Raw genomic sequence first — 23,799 nt, 5'->3', positions numbered from 1 at the left:
GGTGTTTTCTGCTCCTCCTGGGGAAATAAACGCGGTGCTCTTAGTACAGATTTATGGCCTTACGTGGAATTAAAGAACACACACACACACTAGAACGTGGTTAAACAAGCTTACAGCAGTGTCTCCAGTCTCCTTGGGGACATCCAGGGGCTCAGCAGCGTCTGCAGGTGAGGGTGGTGGTGCCTTGTTGCCCGTGGGAGCGGAGCCGATGCTGAGGTTGAGTCTCTCGAGGCCGGCCAGCTGGATGACCCCGGTGTGTTCCGGGTCCAGAGCATTGAGCAGCTCTGTGATCTGTGACTGTCCAGATCGGGGCCGGGTCCCACCCGGTCTCTCCAGTGAATGTCGCAGGTCCCCCCTGGTGATCCAACCCGCCTCCTTCTGGAAAGGAAAGCTCTGTGAGAAGAGTAGTCATGTTGCATTGAAAGAACCCCAAACCATTAAAGAGAAAAGTCAAGTAAAGGCCGACTGCCGACCGCATCCCCCAGGGACCCCAATCTCCCTCCGAGTATCAGAACACATGGACATTTAGAAAGCGTTCCCAGGGACATCTCATCAGTCGTTAGCCTTAACCCCCCTCTTCAGAGCACTGTTTGCTTTATGTTTTTTCATTCAAAGTTCAGTCAAATTGACAGTGTTGCGTGTCCAAATTGCAGGACACTGCACGTCCTATTATCCCCAGCAGTAGATCTGATGAACGGTTCTCAAGATATGGGACAGTCCTCACTTCATAGTTAGATTGTCATTCTCTCAATTGGTTGTCCACATGAAAAGTGACTGAAGAAATATGTGAATGAAAAAACTGAAAAAAAGTAGTATGCTACCCAACAATCATTTTGATGCACAATACCTCATTCGTTACATTGTACCTACTAAAGAAAAAATTCAAATAAAAACTAAATTTGAATGACAATTTTTTTTAATGAGTGTTTTGATTTAAAATGTTCTTGCTTTAGCTAAAAAGAAAAAAGCGGCGCTGTGTACAGAGATTAGAACTGCGTCCATAGCAGCGGTCTGCTGTACAGAACACATCGTAGAATGCCGTTATTGATAATATGGTACTAATGATGGCATGGCACAACAGCGCCTCCGTCTGATGTGTTACGTTGGGACTCACGCACAAACAATGTGAATCATAGCAATTCTTCCGAGCTCTTGAACGCCTCCCCAGAGGTAGTCTAAAAAACATAGTTGGCTTCGAAACTGCCTGAGTGAAAAAGCTCATTATTGGCTGGCGGTGTGAGGACACTCTTGTTTGATCTCCCAACCGCCGAATAGATTATTAAAATAGTTGATGGATGGATTTTTTTTTTCCTCCCATGCCATTAAAAGGAGGAGATTTTGGCAGACAGATATGTGCGATTCATATCTGGGAGAGGCTTCACACACACACACGCACACACACACTTCCTCAAACTTGGAAGCTGACTGTTGTTTTTGTGAGTGGCGGCAGCAACATCAAACATAACGGTGAATTAATGGGAATATTCAACCCCCCTCTCCCCAAAGTTTTTCGTCAGACTCCAAAGTTTCATCCAGCTGAAGTAGACTGATTTGGAATTAAAGAGGCAGAACTGGATGCGGAGGCGTGTTGAAGGGGACGGCTGTCAGACGAACATATGGCTAGTGACTGAGTGGCTAACCGGTGGCCATATGCAATCATCTAATCATGTTTATGGCCATCAAAAAGCTGCGGATGATGATTGGCTCATCTGTAAAGCTGTCTGGCATTTATATTTAAAGCACACACCTGAGCATGTGCCTTTGTCTTTTAGCAATCTGCTGAGATTAGTCCCCTGTGTCCTGTCTGATCACATTCAAAATCACTCCCGTCTTGTCTGTTACTGCAGGGTTTTTTAAAGGCGATGCAAATAAAGGAAGAGGGTTGAACATACATTTCAGTGTAGGGGACACACTGAATATATTGTTTCTCTATTTACTTCCCTAGTCCCTTCTCCTACCATGTCCAGTAGGTGGGAAATCACTTTCAGTCGAGGGTAAAGGTCCTGGAGATCCAGCTTGTCTTCTTCTTCTGGGGCGGCATGCTCCAAGGCCCTTTGGGAGGAAACGGGTGCAAAGGAAAGCAAATAAGATGATATATCAAAATGGATATGTATGTATATTAATTCCTTATAATTCCAAAGACCTCTCCCCAGCCGGCAACCATTGCTTCACCTCAAGTTAATTTCCTGTGTAACATGATCTGTAAATCTGCCAGCTCAAGACCTAAAAAGAGGTCCTCCAGAAATCCAGATGCTTTAGTGGGAGCAGTAACTACTGTGGATAGATGAAGGTGTTCTTCCAAACATCTGTGAATTAAAGAGCTTTGACAATGGAAATCTAAATCCAGAAGGCAAAGTAAGGTAGCATGGGTAATTTAAATAAAATGATGTGCTGTCCAAAATCTTCAGGGCTCATATACTGTTTATTAGTTTATTAACTGGATCCCCATTAGCTTAGCCCCATACATCTCCCTGGGGTCCACAGAAAGGACAAAAACACAATACATACAAAACATGACGTAAAACAAACAGAAAATACAAAAAACAGTACAGTCCGGATCGATCAAATAGTACCGTTGGCTACAAAGTACAGTAAGAGACTTGGATGTATATGATCACAACCGACCTTATACATTATGCATCCATAACTTTCAAAGATGGTGGTGCAAATCTGCATTGGTTAGGGTTAATATTGAAGAGAAACTTCTTCATATTTTATCCTGGACCCTGTCTTTCCACGCTGTACTGTAATTTTTCAAGGCAACTCGTAATCACTAATGTACGTCCTCTAAAAGTGTTTTTGCGTCTGAGAGTTAGTTATTATAAGAGTCTGATAACATTATGGAAATAACCCTTTCACTTTCCCTTGATCTAGTCCGTTTGTCCCGTCATATTGTGGAAATCATGCTAAGCTATGCTTTCTGTAAACAAAAAACTCTGACAACACCAACACTCATCTCTTCAACTCTCACTCACATTTCCACCTTTTTCTTCTGGCAACAAATCATGTGCCACATATTCCGTTTGCAGCCTCCAAATGAACAAACGGGTGATAGATAACATAACTCTATTAAATGACCAGGGGGCACAATAGAGTCCTCGGGCTAGTTCTCTAATAGGATTTATAAATGGACTGAAGTCACTGCCCCATTTAGTGAAAGAATCTTTTGTAAATCAGTGCAACAAGAACGTGCATAATATAGCTCAAATACAAACTAGCTGAATTAAGCTTAGCAGGTTAATTATTTAAAACAAAAACCAGCGATGGCCAATAGTCAATATATTCATTCTATAGCCAGGGTATAAGTGGAACATTATCCTCCAAGTTTGTACAAAAACCTAGAACCTGCGACTCAATGGACTGGCAATGATGTGGAGCTCACGCTGAACATAAACCAGGAACCACGTCGGTTTTGTTATTCCCAATAAAGTTGATCCAAACAAGATGAGTGCAACCTCAAGAGCGTTGACAAAAAAGAGAGGCAGCATTACTTTGTGCAATTCTCCTTTCAACAGAAAGTAAGTAGAAAATATGGAGCTGCAGATGGCTGAAAAACCTGACAATATGGTCTGTAATACAGCAGAAGATCGGCGACCTGTGAACAACATGTGATGACCTCACCACGTGTGTATGTTCCACGTGTGGAAAGGGCAAAAGACCTTATTTGAAACCGACCTGTCGGTGTGAAGATTTGTGTCGCCCTGTCCCACAAAGTGGCTCAGGAAGTGTTTCCACATCACCGGCCCCGTTGCTTTCACACCGTAACTGCAAACACACACAAAATCCATACACATGCATGAAAAATGTATTACACAGAATGGACGATTGCTAGATTTCAAGATTTATAGATTTCAAGAGTAAAGGGCAGGGGGTTTGAGGCAGAGTTGGTTGGTGGGAAGAGAGAAGAAGAAATAAAGATCAATAAAATGTGTCTCTCCCTACCAGCTGGTCAGCTTCTGGAAGGAGTGAGGGTTCATGGGAAATATAAAGCTGCTGAGAATGGCCCTGAGGACGTCCTGTTTTACCAGACCGGAGCGAGTGGTGTCAAAGGCCTGCAGCGCCTGCCACACCGTGGTAGAGTTCATGCACATCTGATAGTTATAGAAGAACAGAATGGTGAACCAACATTCATATTTTAGAGACAGACCTTGTTTTTCTCTCCTCAATAATGACAGGATGTGAGTAATCTCTGGTTGCCATGGAGAACATCCCGATGCGGCTCTCGAGGATGCGAGAGAAGAGCCATCCCCGACTCTGTCGCCTTGCCCGCAAATTAGCCATGATTAACACACTAACTCGGGAACTGATTTTTCTAGGCAAACATTTTAATTAGAAGTGTTCCCTCTGCCGTTTGCATGCTGACGCGCCACTTAGAGCCAATTTAACCCTCCGTCTTTAAAGAGGATAATGCAGGGGAGAAGGGCCAGATGGTGACACGCAAACAGGGGGATGTAAAACACACAGAATCTTTCAGACTGTACCTTGTCATAGAAGAGAGTCTGCAGCTTCCTGTGCGGCAGGACTGATGGGGCACCGCGCAGACCGGAAAGAAATTCTGGTCTTTGTTTCCTCTGTTTGACTGGAGTTGTCCCTCGGCTGGACACTTCTATAAAAAAAGTAGAATAACTCTTGAGACTAGTGTTTACTTTACAAATACTGCCAAGATAGTTTGAGACTAGATTTAATGAAACAATTGGATGTTGGATCTGACTTTGCAATTGTTTTTAATTGTGTTTTGTTTTTAGGCATGTCAGTGGTTTCCCAGAGCTTGTGGATTGATTGCTGTTAAATGTGGTAGAGATATCCATGGCATCTAATGATGTTGGTGATCCCCTGACCTTTTCCCTAGCACCAACACAAGGCTGAGATTTTTGATTATGTGTAAAATATCTTAACAACTGTTAGATAAATTGCCATGTTCAGACATTCATTGTAATTGGCGAACCACTGACAGTCTGATCAGTAACAATTTTAATTTTTTTAATTTTAAAATTTCTTTCATTTTCCATCAGCCTCAGCAACCAAATAAGAATAAAAACATTTTAAACAAATCGGAATTGTCTTAGTGGATATATTAGCATCATTGTAAAAGGAGATTTAAGTTGTGGGTTACATTAATTTACTACAACAACGTAAAGTAACAACGTAAAGTAACAACATAACGTAACAACGTAACGTAACAACGTAACGTAACAACGTAACGTAACATTGTAACGTAACATTGTAACGTAACATTGTAACGTAACATCGTAACGTAACATCGTAACGTAACATCGTAACGTAACATCGTAATGTAACACCGGAACGTAACACCGGAACGTAACACCGGAACGTAACACCGGAACGTAACACCGGAACGTAACATCGGAACGTAACATCGGAACGACGTAACATTGGAACGTAACATCGGAACGTAACATCGGAACGTAACATCGGAACGTAACATCGGAACGTAACATCGGAACCTAACATTCGAACAACGAAACAACCTAACTACCGTAAATAGATAACAACCACACTAAGCAGACCTTCAAGCGTAACAACGTTAAGTATCAAGTGTAAAGTCAACGTTTACTTTTGGTTTAACACGTTACATGAACAGCGGTTTCCAGGGTGAACTTCCTGGTTGACCTTTCCACCCTTAGTGGACATTCTCGCTCTTTATATACCATGTAACTTTTAATAATGGCTGCTCCATATACGTTACTTGCTCTGCCCGAATGCAAAAAAGTCCACATCAAATATCTTTTTTTTACATCTAGATTTAACGTGTCCAAGGTTTTCTAGAATTTACAATGCCACAATTCTTACCTGGAAACTGCTCTAAATAAGTAAGTGCAGCCTCACAGAACAGCTAGCATGGCTATAGACTCATTACAGTCTTGTTAGCAACTTGGTTGGCCTGCTGCTTCCTCTCAATCACATTCTCAAAATCTACATTTTAATCATTTACTGTATATCCATACCTAGCTTAGTGCAGACTGGAGCAATCTTGAAGTCATGGCTGTCACCGAAGCCTAGCTTCTTCAGGAACAGTTGGTAGGAAATGGTGGACGAGTTATTGGGACTATAGTGATTCCAGAGCCTGGACAAAAGCAAGCAGAAGCTGGACGTTCATGTCTGAATAAACGGACGAGCTCCATAGGTCACCTATAATGTCAAGAACATCCAAGTCAATGACGAGATGACAAAAGAGGTCATGCTTCACGCTTGGCTTTATCTGTCTGACACACAGACGGAGAGTGTGTGTGTATATGTGTGTGCGTGTGTGTGTGTGTGTTTTAGAGAGAGAGAGAGAGAGAGAGTCCTGAGCGCTAAAACCAATTAAAGCCATTGAAAATGAACCTGTCACACACAATCCTCTAGAGCCGCGTCAAAAAGTTGAGTAGCGTTTCTGGAGTGGATTTGACTGCAGGGCCCGAAGTTTTAAAAGTCAATTAGCTCATCCTGAGACAAAGGCTGACCATAAAGTTTGTGCTAGGGATGTCGTCCTAGCCGACAAACGACTCTCCACCAGGGGAATACTGGGAATAGTCGAGGCCGTGCTGATTGGTGTGTATGTTAAAAAAAGATGATTTGAATTTGATTATGTGTACACTTTTGTAAGTCAGATGTTCAGCTGTGGAGCTCAGATGTCACACAATGTGTGTGTGAGAGAGGCTGTGCACAAGCTTAAATGATCCACTTCAGTTTTTATCTGAGTCTTGGACTGTTACTTTTTGTATCTTACTTTTGATCTTGTCCCAGGATTTAATTTATCATAACGGTAAATCAACGTCAATAGTTCGACATTTTGTACACGCTTCCTCTGATTCTTGTTGAGCGTTCCAAAAGATGAGAAGATCATTACAGTAAATACAAAGCGACAGTTTCATATTTAGCTAAGCAGCTCAATATGAAGCTGTCGCTTTGTATTTACTGGAATAGCCATTTTGTGTTTTGTGATGTTGCGTTATGTGGTGTAAACATGCTATTAATGAAGTGAAAATGCTGTCTTTGAAAGTCAAAACAGCTTTAGATTGGTGTTGGTGATGAGAAGTCATGTGACTGTGGTGTAGTTTGTTTATATACCAACGTAAACTTTTTACTTCTAGTGATTGCATTCATGCTTCAGAAATCATAAAAGTGGTGTTCATTTGTGAAGATTATCATATGTAAATATCATAAATGTTTGTTTGCCACTGAATTTAACAATAATCCAATGAATAAACCAGAAAGACAAACATCCCATTGGATGTTTGTCTTTCTGGTTGGCCTTCAAAAACACGCCATCTGGCAGCCCTCTACATCGCCTCCTGCCGACGACCTGAATGTGGGTCCCAGCTCAGTGAGCAGTCCACCAGTCCCAGTGTGCGGTGTGTATTATGAGCCTTTGCATGCGGCTGCACTGATTCCCCCCCACCTCTGAAACTCCTTGTCGGTCAGCTGGCTGCAGTAGCTGTCCAGGATGCGGCGGAACTCGCGTCGCTGGATGTGTCCTTCTCGGTTGCAGTCAAACAGGCTGAACACTCTGATCACGGTCCTCAGGTTGCCTCCGATCTGCGGGGGGGGGGGGGGGGGGGGGGGGTTTACAAACATGTGATTGACAACAAGCGGGCGCCTGTGAACTCGTGAACCCGAGCCAACTTGTGAGGCTCGAGTCACCAGATTTCATCTCTGTGAACAGGTTATCGACACGCTTCTCCTTGATCTGTAGGGGCCCGGGTGCTGACATCTGATGAAGTGGGAGAGAGCAAAGATGGCTGGGAGACAGATGAAAAAGAGAGAATAGGAGGGGGATTGTGGGTCAGTAAAGCAGACGGAGAGGTTTATGGTTGAGAACAGCAGCTTGAAATAGATGTGCTCCTGTGAAAATTGGGAGATGTACATGGAATCTGAAGGAAGATATCTACTCATTACCTGGCTAAAGGGACCAATAGATGTTTTTATTTACACATCTTAACTTGCAAAGTTTAAATTAAATCCATACCGGTTCGTGGGCAGTGAAGAGTTGTTTCTATAGACATCATTTTTTATCTACGCTGGTGAAAATAGATTACAAAAGAATGTCATGATCAAATTCACGTGACAACTTGACAGCTCATTAATTGCTGTACTAATGAGAATAATGAATGAGTCTAAGAAAACAAGGCCATGTGCCAAAAAGTGCTAGAAAACTATTGTGTGAGATCATCATGTGACACGACAAATTCCATTAAAACCAGCATAAATGAAACCTGGGTGTTTCAGCTTCTTAGGGTGGGGAGGCCTCACTGACAGCCACGGTATCAGCCATATAATATTAAAGCCTTTTTTAGTCTGTTTAGTCTGTTCTACCAATCCAGAATTGAATCCTCTTTGTCTAACCCCAAAAAGCTCTTCTCTATTTTTTCCAACCTCCTTGACCCCCACTGGTCCCCCTCCTCCCGCCACCCTTCTACCAAGCCACTTTGTTGACTACTTTACAAAAAAGATAGACGACATACGCTCCTCCTTTACTAAACCATCTTCCATAACTACACCTCCAGTAACTTCATCTTCTTCCCCCTCGTTTTCCTCTTTTATCCCCCTGTCTCCCAATCAAGTTCTTACCTTGGTAACCTCTGCACGCCCAACCACCTGCCCCCTTGACCCCATCCCATCTCACATTCTCCATTCTATTGCTCCCGACCTTCTTCCCTTTCTCACCCATCTTATTAACACCTCCCTCTCAACCGGCTGTTTTCCTAACTCTCTGAAGGAGGCAAGAGTCAACCCTCTCCTGAAGAAACCCACTCTCTACCCATCTGAAGTCAATAACTACAGACCTGTCTCTCTCCTCCCCTTCCTTTCCAAAACTCTAGAGCGAGCTATCTTTAACCAAGTCTCCTCCTATCTTCACAGTAACAACCTTCTTGACCCCCACCAGTCTGGATTCAAGGCAGGCCACTCAACAGAGACTGCCCTCCTTGCTGTCTCTGAGCAGCTTCACACTGCTAGAGCAGCCTCTCTCTCCTCTGTCCTTATCCTTCTAGACCTTTCCGCTGCCTTTGACACAGTGAACCATCAGATCCTCATGTCCTCCCTCCAGGACCTGGGTATCTCAGGCACCGCACTCTCACTCTTTTCATCCTACCTCACCGACCGCACTTACCAGGTAACCTGGAGAGGATCTGTGTCAGAGCCTTGTCCTCTCACTACTGGGGTCCCTCAGGGCTCAGTCCTTGGTCCTCTTCTCTTCTCTCTGTACACCAACTCTCTCGGCTCTGTCATTCGCTCGCATGGCTTCACCTACCACAGCTATGCTGACGACACCCAACTGATCCTCTCGTTTCCCCAATCTGAAACACAGGTAGCAGCACGAATCTCTGCCTGTCTGACTGACATCTCTCAGTGGATGTCCGCTCACCACCTGAAAATTAACCCGGACAAGACTGAACTTCTCCTCCTTCCAGGAAAAGGCTCTCCCACCCACGACCTAACTATTAACTTCAACAACTCAGTGTTGGCCCCGACTCCGACTGCCAGGAACCTCGGTGTGACACTCGACAGTCAACTCTCCCTGACTGCCAACATTACCACAACAACACACTCCTGTAGGTACACGCTGTACAACATCAGGAGAATACGACCTCTTCTCACTCAGAAGGCGGCACAGGTTCTGGTCCAGGCTCTGGTCATCTCACGGTGAAACTATTGCAACTCCCTCCTGGCAGGTCTACCTGCTAATGCCATTCGACCTCTACAGCTCATCCAGAATGCAGCTGCTCGACTGGTCTTCAACCTCCTAAATTTACCCACACTACTCCGCTCCTCCGCGACCTTCACTGGTTACCGGTGGCCGCCCACATCCGCTTCAAAACATTGGTACTTGCGTACTGTACTGTGAACAGATCGGGTCCGGTCTACATCCAGGACATGGTCTAACCTCACACCCAGGACATGGTCTAACCTCACATCCAGGACATGGTCTAACCTCACATCCAGGACATGGTCTAACCTCACACCCAGGACATGGTCTAACCTCACATCCAGGACATGGTCTAACTTCACATCCAGGACATGGTCTAACCTCACACCCTACCTGTTCACTTCGCTCGGCTTCTGCCAATCGGCTTGTAGCTCCGTCACTACGAGCTAAACACTCAACAAAGTCACGACTGTTTGCTGTGCTGGCTCCTCATTGGTGGTACTAGCTCCCCATTGTTTCTTACTGATAGCACTTTGTAGTTTAACACTTTAGTAGCACTTAAATGTCTCTTACTGATAGCACTTTGTAGTTTAACACTTTAGTAGCACTTAAATGTCTCTTACTGATAGCGCTTTGTAGTTTAACTTTATTGAAGAAATTGTACTTGCTTGATTCTTGTTGTTCTGAGTTTGGACTCATGGTTTAGTGCACTTATTGTAAGAAGCTTTAGATAAAAGCGTCAGCTAAATGACATGTAATGTAATGTAATTATACTCTTTTATTAGTTTGCTGTACTTACAGCCTTTTGGAGCAGAATCTGTTCATATCGATCAAGTACAAAAAACACAATTCCACCTCAGGTCTCCTAAAAATGACCCACCCATCTACATCTCCTCCTCTTGACTTGACTCTGGGTGAGAATACCAAACTTTCTGGACTGACTTCGCCAGAGACAACATTGTCTCTTCAAAGCAATCAGTCATTTTACCTTGCGGAAGTTGCTAGTCTAGCGCTTCCTCGATTGTTTAGTTAGTTAGTGTTATTCATGGCTTTGGTGAATCCAAACTAACCCTTTAAAACACCAAAGTCAAACAATAACACAAACTAACCGATCGAGGCAGCTGTAGACCAGCGACTCCCGTGTCCTGTGACGTAAAATGACTGTTTTTGTCAAAAGAGTCTGGTGTCTCTGAAAAAGGTCTATAATCGGCTTCAGTTCGGGTTGTCTGAAAGCAAGGCAAAGAGGTGATAATGTTACACTTTTAGTGATATAAATCCACTGTGTGGGGCTAGGGTTAGCCCTAACTCTGCCCCACACAATGGGGTTAGGGTTAGATGTCTTACAGAATGCCTCTGTCTCTGGAAACCTCTCTCTCCAATCTCCTGGCAGTAGACATTTATGTCATTATTTAAATGTTGGCTTTCTACAATGTGGCGACTATGCAGCGCTGGCATTGGATGCAAGTTGTGAGCTGCAGAGCCAACCAATATGTGCATAATTCCTGGGGGATACCTGGGATGATCCATATAGCAAAACTAACTCTTTCTAACCCAATGATCAGTCCAAGACCAGAGCAAAAGAGCACTGAGGAGCATCGGGGACAAAAAGACTATGTGTGTAATCTGGACCGCCCTCCGTCTCTGGGAAGCTGGTTGATAATGGTTTGGATCAGGTTGGCATTGCTTGAGCCCAGGTTGCAATTGCTCTCCGAGTGCATGGACCCAGCCAAGTCCTGCACCGTCCCCGTATTCCTCATATCACGCACCATCCTCATATCACGCACCAGGTCGCCCTGATAGCTCGGCGGGGGGGGGGGGCGCCACACTAAACGCAGAGGAACAAGAGCAGCAATACTAAATATACCCCCAGTGACTCTTGGGTAATCAGAGTATTACGTCGCCCAGAGAAGTCTCCGTCTAATTGCACTCTGATTAGATGAGCTGCCAAGTCTCTCAGTTAAAGAAGAACAAAAGGGCGTGGAGGGATCCCTCATGAGCATGTTACTCTGACATTGTCTCTACCAAGACCTGAAATAGATCTGCTCTATTTCGAGTAAAGTCGAGCAGAAACACACAAGATGCTGACCTCTGAAACGGGTTACTTCATCCCACAATTCACCACACCGGGTCGTGTTTCCATAATTCCTAAAGGCCACATCTTTAGTTCTCTTTTGAATCTTCGGGGAGATGTTTTTCATTATTAAATCTTTTAGTACAGCATTGGAACTTTGAAAATCTCCACTTTGTATAGTCGTAACATCTTCAGCTCCCGTTCAAGCTTCCTTACAAGCATAACAATTAGCCCCCGCATTTACACCACCTTTCATTCTGCCGGAGTCAGGGGGGGGAGAAAAGAGGCGCTCTACGGCAGCCTGTGCGTTTAAAAAAAGATCAAATGAAAGTGAATTTATTAAAGACAGATATAAATATACCACCCCATCCTTCTCCAACTTAGAGGATTCTGTGCTAATTAGAAATGTGTTAAAATCACAAAGGAGGGAGCGAGGAGATCATACGGTATTAATGAACAGAGACAGAGGGATATCATCAAATCTCCATCTCCATCTCATCTCCCCCTCTGCACACACCCCCTCCCCCCTCTCCTTTTATCTGCCTTTGTTTCCTCTTCTCTTCTCAATTCCAAACTTTGTTTCCCTTTCTTTTCCCCCCCTTTTGTCTCTCAGCCCGTGCCTCCCTCGGCCTTTTTCTCTCCCGCAAATTCCTTGATAATCTTTTTTTTTCTCTCCAATCCCCCCCACCCCTCCATTATTTTTCTCTCCCTCTCCCCACTCCCCCTGTCCTTCGGCAGTGCCAGCGCTCCATTAGGCAGCTGTGTTCTGGTTGGCGTGGTTGGAGGCCTGGCGCTGTGCCGCTCTCGGAGTGTCTCGGCAGCCCTCGCCTGTCCGTCTGCCCGCCCAGCCCCATGGTCCTTAATTAATGAAAGCTCTGTTGTTTTTGTTTACCGGCCTGTTATATGCTAATCCAGCAAGCCCATCCTCCATATCTGCCTGTTACCCTCTCAGCTGATTAGCATTGAACAGTCGTGACCCAAAGCCGGGTATGATAGCCATCTGATTATACTGTCTATTCGGTTCCACGTTTAAAGGGTCAGTTCACACAAATGGTGAAAGAACACATTTTCTCACTCACCTCTCGTGGTATCCAGCCAGCTTGGGTTTTATTTCTATTTTTATTATCTGCCTCCACCCAAAACATTTTTTATAGTTTTTTGTTGTTGTATTTTGTTCTTTTTAAATGCTGTGTGCATCACAAATTAATTAATTGAATCTAATGTATTGATTCCATTCAGTTGCATTGTATAGACTTGAAAAGTGTGAGGGTTATTTCAGGGTTTGATGAGTAAAAAAGGGATGACATTCAGCAGTTGAAAGTACCGCTCAGATTCTGGGTCAGTTTTGCATTCATTCTACGGGGGAGTTCCTCATTGCAACAAATAAGCATTCCGACCTTGAAAGCACCTTTGACTGTCACAATGTCACATTAACCCTTAGGGTCATTAAATCACCCAGGATGCTCCTGGGTTTGCGTTGATGAACACTGAGTATCACTGAAAGGAAACTCTGAAATCTGAATGTAGCGGGGGAAACCAAAAAGTTGTTTCATAATATATAAGACTGACAGTGCTGGAGGGAGGTGGGTCTGACAAACCACACCAATTAGATCTATCCTTCAGCTCTGGGATCAGCTGGTCTTGCTAATGTAATGATTAGTGGTCAGAATGTGTTTGTATTTGCATGTTAATATGTGTTCATGTTAATATGCAGTTAATTTTTAATTCTAGTCGATAAATCAGCTTCCAGAACAACACGGTAAAAGTCTGCTTGTTTAGTGATGTCAGGTCATGTGACCTCCTGCACTGGGGGTCGGAGCGAGGCAAACAACACGGCTGCTGTGTTGATATTGAAAAGGTCAAGAAGAAAGAAGCCCCGAAAGTGAAATACACATATTGATATGAACTAGCCCAGATCTAGTTATGAGATTAGACAATGATGAATTTTTGGACAACGTGAATTAAATTAAGCTAAATGTGACATTTTCAGATCTCTAAACTGTTTGCTTAATCTAGCCGACCCTGTCCAAATACGGGAAATCATCTGTGTTAATTTGCTGAGCATGAAACCTTCTCACTGAGGTGTAATCAGCGTGATGATTAATGACCCCCTCGCGCTTCACCTGCATGTTTGTATTACCAGATGCTGCTCGGCTTTGCAGCGTCTACGGAAGGTAAACGGGGTGAAGCTTTTCCTTTTCCTGTAAAGACACAACCAAGATGAAACCTTGGATGCCAAATAAAACTCTCATTGAAGAAGAAACCTGCACGGCAGAACATGACAAGATGTTTGGGTTATGATAAATATGGAGCATTGATCCTCACACGTGAGCGCCGCCGTCCTCCAGATTTAAGCACAACTCTGACATCATTCAGCATCTTTGTGTATTTTCAGTCAAACTGTGCCGATTTGTAACGGCATGTAACGACGTGGCTTTAAAAAGACACTCAACTCTCCGCTCTCTCTGGCAGCCGGAGCCTCACTCTAACCTTTCCTGTCACTATGAATTATGGGAGGGAGACGAGCAGAGGGACGGGACGGCCACTCTGAAGAGGAGGGATGAAAGAGGGAGATAGTCGGAGAGTTGGAGGGGAATGAAGGGAGACAGTCGGATCACAGACGGGACGAGGAGGAGGAGTGACAGAGAGGAGAAGACAGTGATCAGATGGCGATCATAAGAGATGAACTCTCTTTTTGTCCGTCAATTAGAGGGCTAATTTCTCTGTGTTCGGGCTCCAGAGTGCCAGAGACAGGCGTCATTAAAGCGGTGCTCAGAGGGATGATAAGGGGCTCTGGGAACCATTCTGCTGCTGTCGCTCACTATCCAAACATTAGTATTACAAAGGCTCCACACAACCTAACAACACGGAGGCTCTACAAGAGGACTTCCCGAGAACACTGGGCTCCTGAAATAGATGCAGATTAGAGCACAGACCCACATTCCATGAAGATGTACTTCTGGGAAAGCCTGAATGGGAAGCGTCCTGCTGTTGTGTTGGTGTATTCAGCAACTGAGAGTGAGGACTATTTGTTGAAAATAGAGACTGATATCTTTCTGGGAACTCCCATATTTATATATGAGAACCCAATCTGAACCCTAGACCATGGTCTGATCCATTCTGCTCAAAAAGGTCTTGTCATTTGTAATCTTTTTAATTCATTGGCATAACGCTGGTGTTTGGAAACATTCTTTTTACATGCTGTTTTTTTAATAAAAAGATTAAAGTTGGCTCATAATTTGTGCTTAGAGAGCAAGCCTACCTCATCACAACCAGTGGTATGTAGAGTATAAGGGACAGTGAGTGGTTGTGTGATGACAAGAAATGTGAATGGAAGAATAGCTTGTTCATTTTGAACAATGGATTAAAGCATTGGTAATATGAGCAATACACGGGATGAACCCTTTGAGACTGGATTCTAAGACCCTGACCTGACGGTTACATGAGAACTGGAAAGAGTGTATTCACTGAAAGAAGAGCAACGACACTCTTGAACTACTTGTTCTTCTCTCTACTTTCTGAACATGGTGGATGTGCACCGACAGCAGGAAGCCTGCACTGCACAAAGGGCCGTGTTGTCTTCGGATGTCCCTTTGGACACGTGAACGAGGACTACGCTCTACATTAACGTCACCTGACGTTCTCCTTTGTTCCCTTCCCCTTGAACATAAACTGACGCTGCTGTGGGGCACTTGTGGGGAACCCATGGATGATGTGAGGTAGTGGCCATATCAGGAGAAATGTATTGCTGTCCAATCAAGACGAATAGAGACACTGAACCTGTCCATCCCTGTATTTAAACCTCTTGGTTGTAGACTATCCCCTTGGCTTTGACCCCTGAGCACTTTCATACAGTCCAGTTTTTAACAGCACGTAAACAGGAAGGTCGATAACTAGTGAGAGAGCTTATATTTCAAGAAAGTGGCAGATTTTAAACTGACAGGCAGACAAAGATTAGTTAAAACTTCCCAGAATGGGATTAAAATGACACACCCATCCATCACAGAACAGACAGAGATTTGATTGAATGTTGGTCCTGCCTTTGTTGGTTTTTTTTAAATATTTGAACAGCCGCTGCTTGACTGAATTAGTAAAAAAAAAAAAAAAAAGCCTGAAAAGTATTGCTCTAAAAGCTTTAATTCTATCCAAATAGGGTTCATTCAGATACATCAGGATAGAGGGCCCCTGTTGAATAATGTGGTGTGATTCTTTTTTAATTTTGGGGCATTTTTACTTCATTAATGACGTTAATGTAGAGAGACGACAGGAAATGTGGGAGAGAGAGAGATGCAGTCAAAGTGCCTGGCTGAACTCCAACCAGAGATGTTGCTGTTCATGGTCAGCATCCTAAAGGAGCAGTGTGTAGGATGTAGTGCCATCTAGTGGTGAGGTTGCAGATTGAAACCAACTGAATACCTCTCCGCTCACCCCTCCCTTTCAAAGCATTTCAGAGAACTACGGTGGCCTTGAAGCGTGACATTTCTCTACAGCCAGCGGTTGGTTAGTCCGGTGTGGGCTGTTGTATGGCGGACGCTGTGAAGAGGAGCAGCTCCCTATGTCTATGTGAAGGCTCCTTCTAGGGCAAAGACAACTGAACGTCTCTTAGTTTCAGGTACACTAATACACTAATGAAGAAATAGTTACGAATATTATTTTCCATTTCTGCCAATAATGCCTACACACTGTTCCTTTAACCCTTAGAGGGAATGTTTTCAAGGGAAATATTTCATCTGACTTTGCTATTTTGTTTAATTTCCCTTTTTCGTGTACGTTCAAAGCGCTATTTTGAAAATGAGCATGAATTAGTTTCTTAATCAGCGAAAGACAGCGACAAGGTCAATTAAACACAGCCATGTTTGTTTATCACAAAAACATCTGCAATCAAAGTCCATGTAGGGAGGAAGACGGGGAGGATGGATGGGACTTTCACCCAGGAGACTAGTGTTTGTGTCCTGGTTTGAAACCTAAAGGGACAAACATTTAGCCCAAACTATGATCTTTAACTAAACCTACCTAGTTTTGTTGCCTAAACCTCAACGTATTAGATAACGTTTGAAAATGGCAAAAGACAACAGGTCCTATTTCCTATTAGCAGGTCTACATACGTGTATACACGTATGTAGACCTGCTAATAGGAAACGTTGAGATCCAGCGTAATCGTGGTTTGCAGAGACGTACAATGCCACCATTTTAGTTATTTTATTCTGCCAAATATACATTTTTTTGTATCCAAAGATTACAACAAAAAAGATAATGTAGCCTTTAGTTCAATTCAGGAATCCCAATCAATCAGGTTATTTGTTTAAGTTATTGATAATCAATGTATATGCACTCTATTGTATCTTAACTGAGGTAATTTTGGAAGATAACACAAGTGATGAACAAAGCCCAGACGCCCAGAGGAGGAGATCAGACACAGATGGAGTTAATAAACATTTGAGAAACATCCTTCATTCCACCCTTGGATGGCTACTTCAGTGTGTGAGTGTGTGTTTGTGTGTGTGTGTGTGTGTGTGTGTGTGTGTGTGTGTGTGTGTGTGTGTGTGTGTGTGTTGCGCTGATCTTAATTGAATATTGATAAGTGAGGCGAGCACACGGGGTAAACAGCTGTGACTGGTACTTTATCATATGTGTGTGTGCATCACTCATTATCAGGCCCAGCTGGTCCTCCGAGACGAGTCATCAGAGAGTGACCGCACACACGCGAGCACATATTCCTACACACTCACACTTATTACAGTAATTGACAAACAATTTTGACAGAGATCAAAGTCACCAAAGCTGTGTAGACTGCGGAGAGGGATTCCCCCGTGGCTTTGTTGTTTGTTCAGTAAACAGGACTCCGAATATCGGATTTTCACTACAACGGAGCCTGTTTTTGTCCTTCGCAGGGGACGCTACCTGGGTAGACCAACATCTTCATCCTGTTGCCGTGACAACAGAAGCCATCGTCTTAGTAATGTAAATCAGATGCGGAGCGTTTGTGGAGATGGATTTAGAAATGACTGGCGTTTGTTTGTTTGGAAGTGGTGGAGGCATAGGCTTCACGGTTTCTTACAAGTCTCCTAGCAACCACAACCGGTGCCACCATGGAGGTCCATTGGAGAATTGGCTGTGCTTGAATAATGTCTCAATAAACTGATTAAAGAATAACCAGCAATCCATCCATCCATCCATCCATCCATTATCACCCGCTTATCCGGGGTCGGGTCGCGGTGGCAGCAGGTTCAGCAGGCCGACCCAGGCCTCCCTCTCACCCGCAACACTTTCCAGCTCATTCTTGGGGATCCCGAGGCGTTCCAAGGCCAGCCGGGAGATATAATCCCTCCAGCGTGTCCTCGGTCTTCCCCGGGGCCTCCTACCAGTTGGACGTGCCCGGAAAACCTCTAATGGGAGGCGTCCAGGAGGCATCCTGACTAGATGCCCGAACCACCTCAGCTGACTCCTTTGGACACGAAGGAGCAGCGACTCGACTCCAAGCTCCCCCCTGATGTCCGAGCTCCTTAACCTATCTCTAAGGCTGAGCCCGGCCACCCTACGGAGGAAGCTCATTTCGGCCGCTTGTATCCGAGATCTCGTTCTTTCGGTCACGACCCAGAGTTCGTGACCATAGGTGAGGGTTGGAACGTAGACCGACCAGTAAATGGAGAGCTTTGCCTTCCGGCTCAGCTCCCTCTTCACCAAGACGGACCGGTACAGCGCCTGTTTTACTGCTGCAGCCGCACCGATCTGCCTGTCGATCTCCCGCTCCACCTTACCCTCACTCGTGAACAAGACCCCGAGATACTTGAACTCCTTCGCTTGGGGTAGGCAGTTTGCCCCCACCTGGAGGCAGCAATCGTTGAAGGGAATTCCAAACCGTGGCATGAGAACAAAACAGGAGAAGCTCAAATGCGTGCATTAACAGCACTACTTTGATACCTTCCAAGTGTGTCAGAGAACTACGGTGGCCTTCAGGTGACACAGGACGTGACGGTGGCCTTCGGGTGACACAGGACGTGACGGTGGCCTTCAGGTAACACAGGACGTGACGGTGGCCTTCGTGTGACAGACGTGACAGTGGCCTTCAGGTGACAGAGGACGTGACGGTGGCCTTCAGGTGATAGAGGACGTGACGTGGCCTTCAGGTGACAGACGTGACGGTGGCCTTCAGGTGACAGAGGACGTGACGGTGGCCTTCGGGTGACAGAGGACGTGACGGTGGCCTTCAGGTGACAAAGGACGTGACGGTGGCCTTCAATTCAATTCAATTCAGTTTATTTTGTATAGCCCAATATCACAAATTATAAATTTGCCTCAGAGGGCTTTACAATCTGTACACATACGACATCCCTGTCCCAGGACCACACATCGGATCAGGAAAAACTCCCCAAAAATAACCTTTCACCTTTCAGGAGAGCAACAGAGGAGGATCCCTCTCCCCTAATGGACAGAAGCAATATATGTCATGTGTACAGAATGAACAGCATTTACAAAGTTACATAAACACATTACATGAATATGACAATGTATGAATGGAACTCCAATCCATGAAACAGAAGGAGGTAGAGAGGAGGGGGGGCGGGGCGCATCAGCAGGGCCAACGCGGGAGGCCGGCTCACCAGGCATCAGACACCTCCAGGTCCAATGGACCCTATGAGACGTGAAGTCACAACGACTCCGGGGAGGAAGCAGAGTTAATAAGGTGCCATGAAGAGATGTAAATTCATCCATAAGGAGAGAGAGAAGAGGAGATAGGTGCTCAGTGTATCCTAAAACATCCCCCAGCAGCCTATAAGCCTATAGCAGCATATCTAGGGGCTCGGCCAGGGCAAACCTGATTCAGCCCTAACTATAAGCACTATTAAAGAGGAAAGTCTTAAGTCTACTCTTAAATGAGTTGACTGTGTCTGCCTCCCGGACTGAAAGTGGAAGCTGGTTCCATAAAAGAGGAGCTTGATAACTGAAGGCTCTTGCTCCCATCCTACTTTTTAGGACTCTAGGAACCACAAGTAGCCCCGCATTTAGTGAGCGCAGCTCTCTAGTGGGGCAATATGGTACTACAAGCTCCTTAAGATATGATGGTGCATCACCAATCAAGGCTTTGTAGGTGAGGAGAAGAATTTAAAATGTGATTCTTGATTTTACAGGGAGCCAATGCAGCGCAGCTAATACAGGAGTCATGTGATCTCTTTTCTTAGTTTTTGTGAGTACACGAGCTGCAGCATTCTGGATCAACTGGAGGGACTTAAGAGACTTATTAGAGCAGCCTGATAATAAGGAGTTGCAGTAATCTAGTCTGGAAGTAACAAACGCGTGAACCAGCTTTTCTGCATCTTTTTGAGACAAGATGTGCCTGATTTTTGAAATGTTACGTAGATGAAAAAATGCAGTCCTTGAGATTTGCTTAACGTGGGAGTTAAAGGACAAGTCTCGGTCAAAGATAACGCCGAGATTCTTTACAGTGGTGTTGGATGCCAGGGAAATGCCATCTACAGAAACCACATCACCAGATAATTGATCTCTGAGGTGTTCAGGGCCCAGTAAAATAACTTCAGTTTTGTCTGAGTTTAACATCAGGAAGTTGCAGGTCATCCATGTTTTTATGTCTTTAAGACATTCTTGAATTTTAGCGAGCTGGTTGGTCTCCTCTGGTTTGATCGATAGATATAATTGAGTATCGTCTGCATAGCAATGAAAGTTTATGCAGTGTTTCCTGATAATATTGCCCAATGGAAGCGTATATAAGGTAAATAAAATTGGTCCAAGCACAGAACCTTGTGGAACTCCGTGATTAACGTTGGTGGTCAGTGAGGCTTCATCGTTTACAAATACAAATTGAGATCGATCTGATAAATAGGATTTAAACCAACTTAGTGCGGTACCTGAAATGCCAATCGACTGATCCAGTCTCTGTAATAGGATGTCATGATCAATGGTGTCGAACGCAGCACTAAGGTCTAATAATACCAGTACGGAGATGAGTCCTTTATCTGATGCAATTAGGAGGTCATTTGTAATTTTCACCAGTGCTGTCTCTGTGCTGTGGTGTTTTCTAAATCCTGACTGAAACTCCTCAAATAAACTATTCTGATGTAGAAAGTCACACAGCTGATTTGCGACTACTTTCTCAAGGATCTTAGAGAGGAAGGGAAGGTTAGAGATTGGTCTGTAGTTAGCCAACACCTCTGGATTAAGAGTGGTCTTTTTCAGGAGAGGTTTAATTACAGCTACTTTGAAGGAGTGTGGTACATGTCCTGTTAGCAAAGACACATTAACAATATCCAGCAGAGGGGTGCCAATTAAAGGCAAAACGTCTTTAAGCAGCCTCGTTGGGATGGGGTCTAAGAGACAGGTAGACGGTTTAGAAGTAGAAACCGTTGAAGACAATTGATCTAGGTTAATGGGAGAAAAGCTATCCAAATATACACCAGGGCATACAGCCGTTTCCAAGGCCACTCCTCTTGATGACAGATCGGCAGTGGTTGAGGGCAAGAGATCATCAATCTTGCCTCTAATAGTTAAAATCTTTTCATTGAAGAAGTTCATGAAGTCATTACTACTGAGGTCTATAGGAATACACGGCTCCACAGAGCTGTGACTCTGTCAGCCTGGCTACAGTGCTAAAGAGAACCCTGGGGTTGTTCTTATTTTTCTCTATTACTGATGAGTAATAGGCTGCTCTGGCATTACGGAGAGCCTTTTTATATGTTTTAAGGCTGTCTCGCCAAACTAAGCGTGATTTTTCCAGATTGGTGGAACGCCATATACTTTCGAACTTTCGTGAAGTTTGCTTTAGGTCGCGGGTCTGAGGGTTATACCAGGGAGCAAACCTCCTTTGCCTCACTGTCTTTTTCTTCAGTGGGGCTATCGAGTCTAGTGTCATTCTCAGTGAGCCTGTAGCACTATCGACAATATGATCAATCTGGGACGGACTAAAGTTAGCACAGGAGTCCTCCGTCACATTGAGACGTGGTATTGAATCAAATGCAGAAGGATTGCTTCTTTAAATTTAGCTACAGCACTGTCAGTTAGACATCTGGTGTAGAAACTTTTGACTAACGGTGTATACAGACAGACGTGACGGTGGCCTTCGGGTGACAGACGTGACGGTGGCCTTCAGGTGACACAGGACGTGACGGTGGCCTTCGGGTGATACAGGACGTGACGGTGGCCTTCGGGTGACACAGGACGTGACGGTGGCCTTCGGGTGATACAGGACGTGACGGTGGCCTTCTTGGTGACACAGGACGTGACGGTGGCCTTCAGGTGACACAGGACGTGACGGTGGCCTTCAGGTGACACAGGACGTGACGGTGGCCTTCTTGGTGACACAGGACGTGACGGTGGCCTTCAGGTGACAGATGTGACGGTGGCCTTCGGGTGACAGACGTGACGGTGGCCTTCAGGTGACACAGGACGTGACGGTGGCCTTCAGGTGACAGACGTGACGGTGGCCTTCAGGTGACACAGGACGTGACGGTGGCCTTCGGGTGACACAGGACGTGACGGTGGCCTTCATGTGACAGACGTGACGGTGGCCTTCGGGTGACAGACGTGACGGTGGCCTTCAGGTGACACAGGACGTGACGGTGGCCTTCAGGTGACAGACGTGACGGTGGCCTTCAGGTGACACAGGACGTGACGGTGGCCTTCAGGTGACACAGGACGTGACGGTGGCCTTCGGGTGACACAGGACATGACGGTGGCCTTCAGGTGACACAGGACATGACGGTGGCCTTCAGGTGACACAGGACGTGATGGTGGCCTTCGGGTGACACAGGACGTGGCGGTGGCCTTCAGGTGATATTATATTACATTTTTGCCCACTAAATACTACACACTGTACCTTTAATTGTTTTGTTTTATAAACCATCTCTTTAAATTGGTCCAACCAACCATCTAGACTGCTAGTCAGGTGTATTGGTTTGTGGATTGATTGATTGATATTATTTCTAGAAAAACAAAATGCACTGGAAATTGGTTGAGCATTTAGTTTTTTGTCCAAAATGTTTTGGAACATGCATCTCCGTCCCTCATTTCCTGCCCTCTCTCTGCAGTTGCTATCTGATAATGCAGAACATTCTCTACAAAAGTCAAAAATATACCTATTACTTTTAAAGGTGGTCTGGACCTGGTTTGTGATGCGGTTAGACAAAAACACTAAATGCTAAAGTGGGACATTCCCACAACATTTTATTGCATATCTTTAATGAAAGTCAGTCTTCAGTTCTTTTAAATCACGGCTTAAATCCTCCTTTGTTGCCTTTTATTACGTTGAAGTTGGGGCCTTCTTTTGTGCTGCACTGTAGCTGCACTCATTTCATGTTTAATTCAATTTGATCATATTTTTAGCTTCTATTTTATCTATCTTTTTATATACATTTTTAGTTTATGTCACGTTTGTATGTGGGGACTGCCCATTGTGGGGACTGCCCAACACATTAATCTGAAACCCTAAAAAATGTGCCAAAAAGTGAATTTGTCCAACAGTCGATCATCTCAAAGAAACCCATTGCTGAACAACGTGACGGTGGCCTTCGGGTGACACAGGACGTGACGGTGGCCTTCGGGTGACACAGGACGTGACGGTGGCCTTCAGGTGACAGACGTGACGGTGGCCTTCAGGTGACAGACGTGATGGTGGCCTTCTTGGTGACAGAGGACGTGACGGTGGCCTTCAGGTGACACAGGACGTGACGGTGGCCTTCGGGTGACACAGGACGTGACGGTGGCCTTCGGGTGACACAGGACGTGACGGTGGTCTTCGGGTGACAGACGTGACAGTGGCCTTCAGGTGACACAGGACGTGACGGTGGCCTTCAGGTGACAGACGTGACGGTGGCCTTCAGGTGACAGACGTGACAGTGGCCTTCAGGTGACACAGGACGTGACGGTGGCCTTCGGGTGACACAGGACGTGACGGTGGCCTTCAGGTGAAACAGGACGTGACGGTGGCCTTCAGGTGACACAGGACGTGACGGTGGCCTTCTTGGTGACACAGGACGTGACGGTGGCCTTCGGGTGACACAGGACGTGACGGTGGCCTTCGTGTGACACAGGACGTGACGGTAGCCTTCGGGTGACACAGGACGTGACG

At 45.1% G+C, this 23,799-nt stretch overlaps 1 protein-coding gene across 1 annotated transcript in view; it reads right to left on the bottom strand.

Annotated features, from left to right (window-relative positions):
• efcab6 (EF-hand calcium binding domain 6) overlaps nt 1-23,799 on the bottom strand; it is a 56,138-nt gene that overhangs the window by 21,050 nt on the left and 11,289 nt on the right. The window contains 7 exon segments of the mRNA XM_034526807.1: nt 115-378; nt 1,959-2,052; nt 3,676-3,765; nt 3,943-4,091; nt 4,482-4,606; nt 5,967-6,085; nt 7,403-7,539. Coding sequence (XP_034382698.1) covers nt 115-378; nt 1,959-2,052; nt 3,676-3,765; nt 3,943-4,091; nt 4,482-4,606; nt 5,967-6,085; nt 7,403-7,539 — 978 coding nt within the window.

The sequence above is a fragment of the Cyclopterus lumpus genome, chromosome 23 (assembly GCF_009769545.1).
Source record: "Cyclopterus lumpus isolate fCycLum1 chromosome 23, fCycLum1.pri, whole genome shotgun sequence".
NCBI classification, from domain to species: Eukaryota; Metazoa; Chordata; class Actinopteri; order Perciformes; family Cyclopteridae; genus Cyclopterus; species Cyclopterus lumpus.
This window is presented reverse-complemented; position numbering and strand designations above follow the sequence as displayed.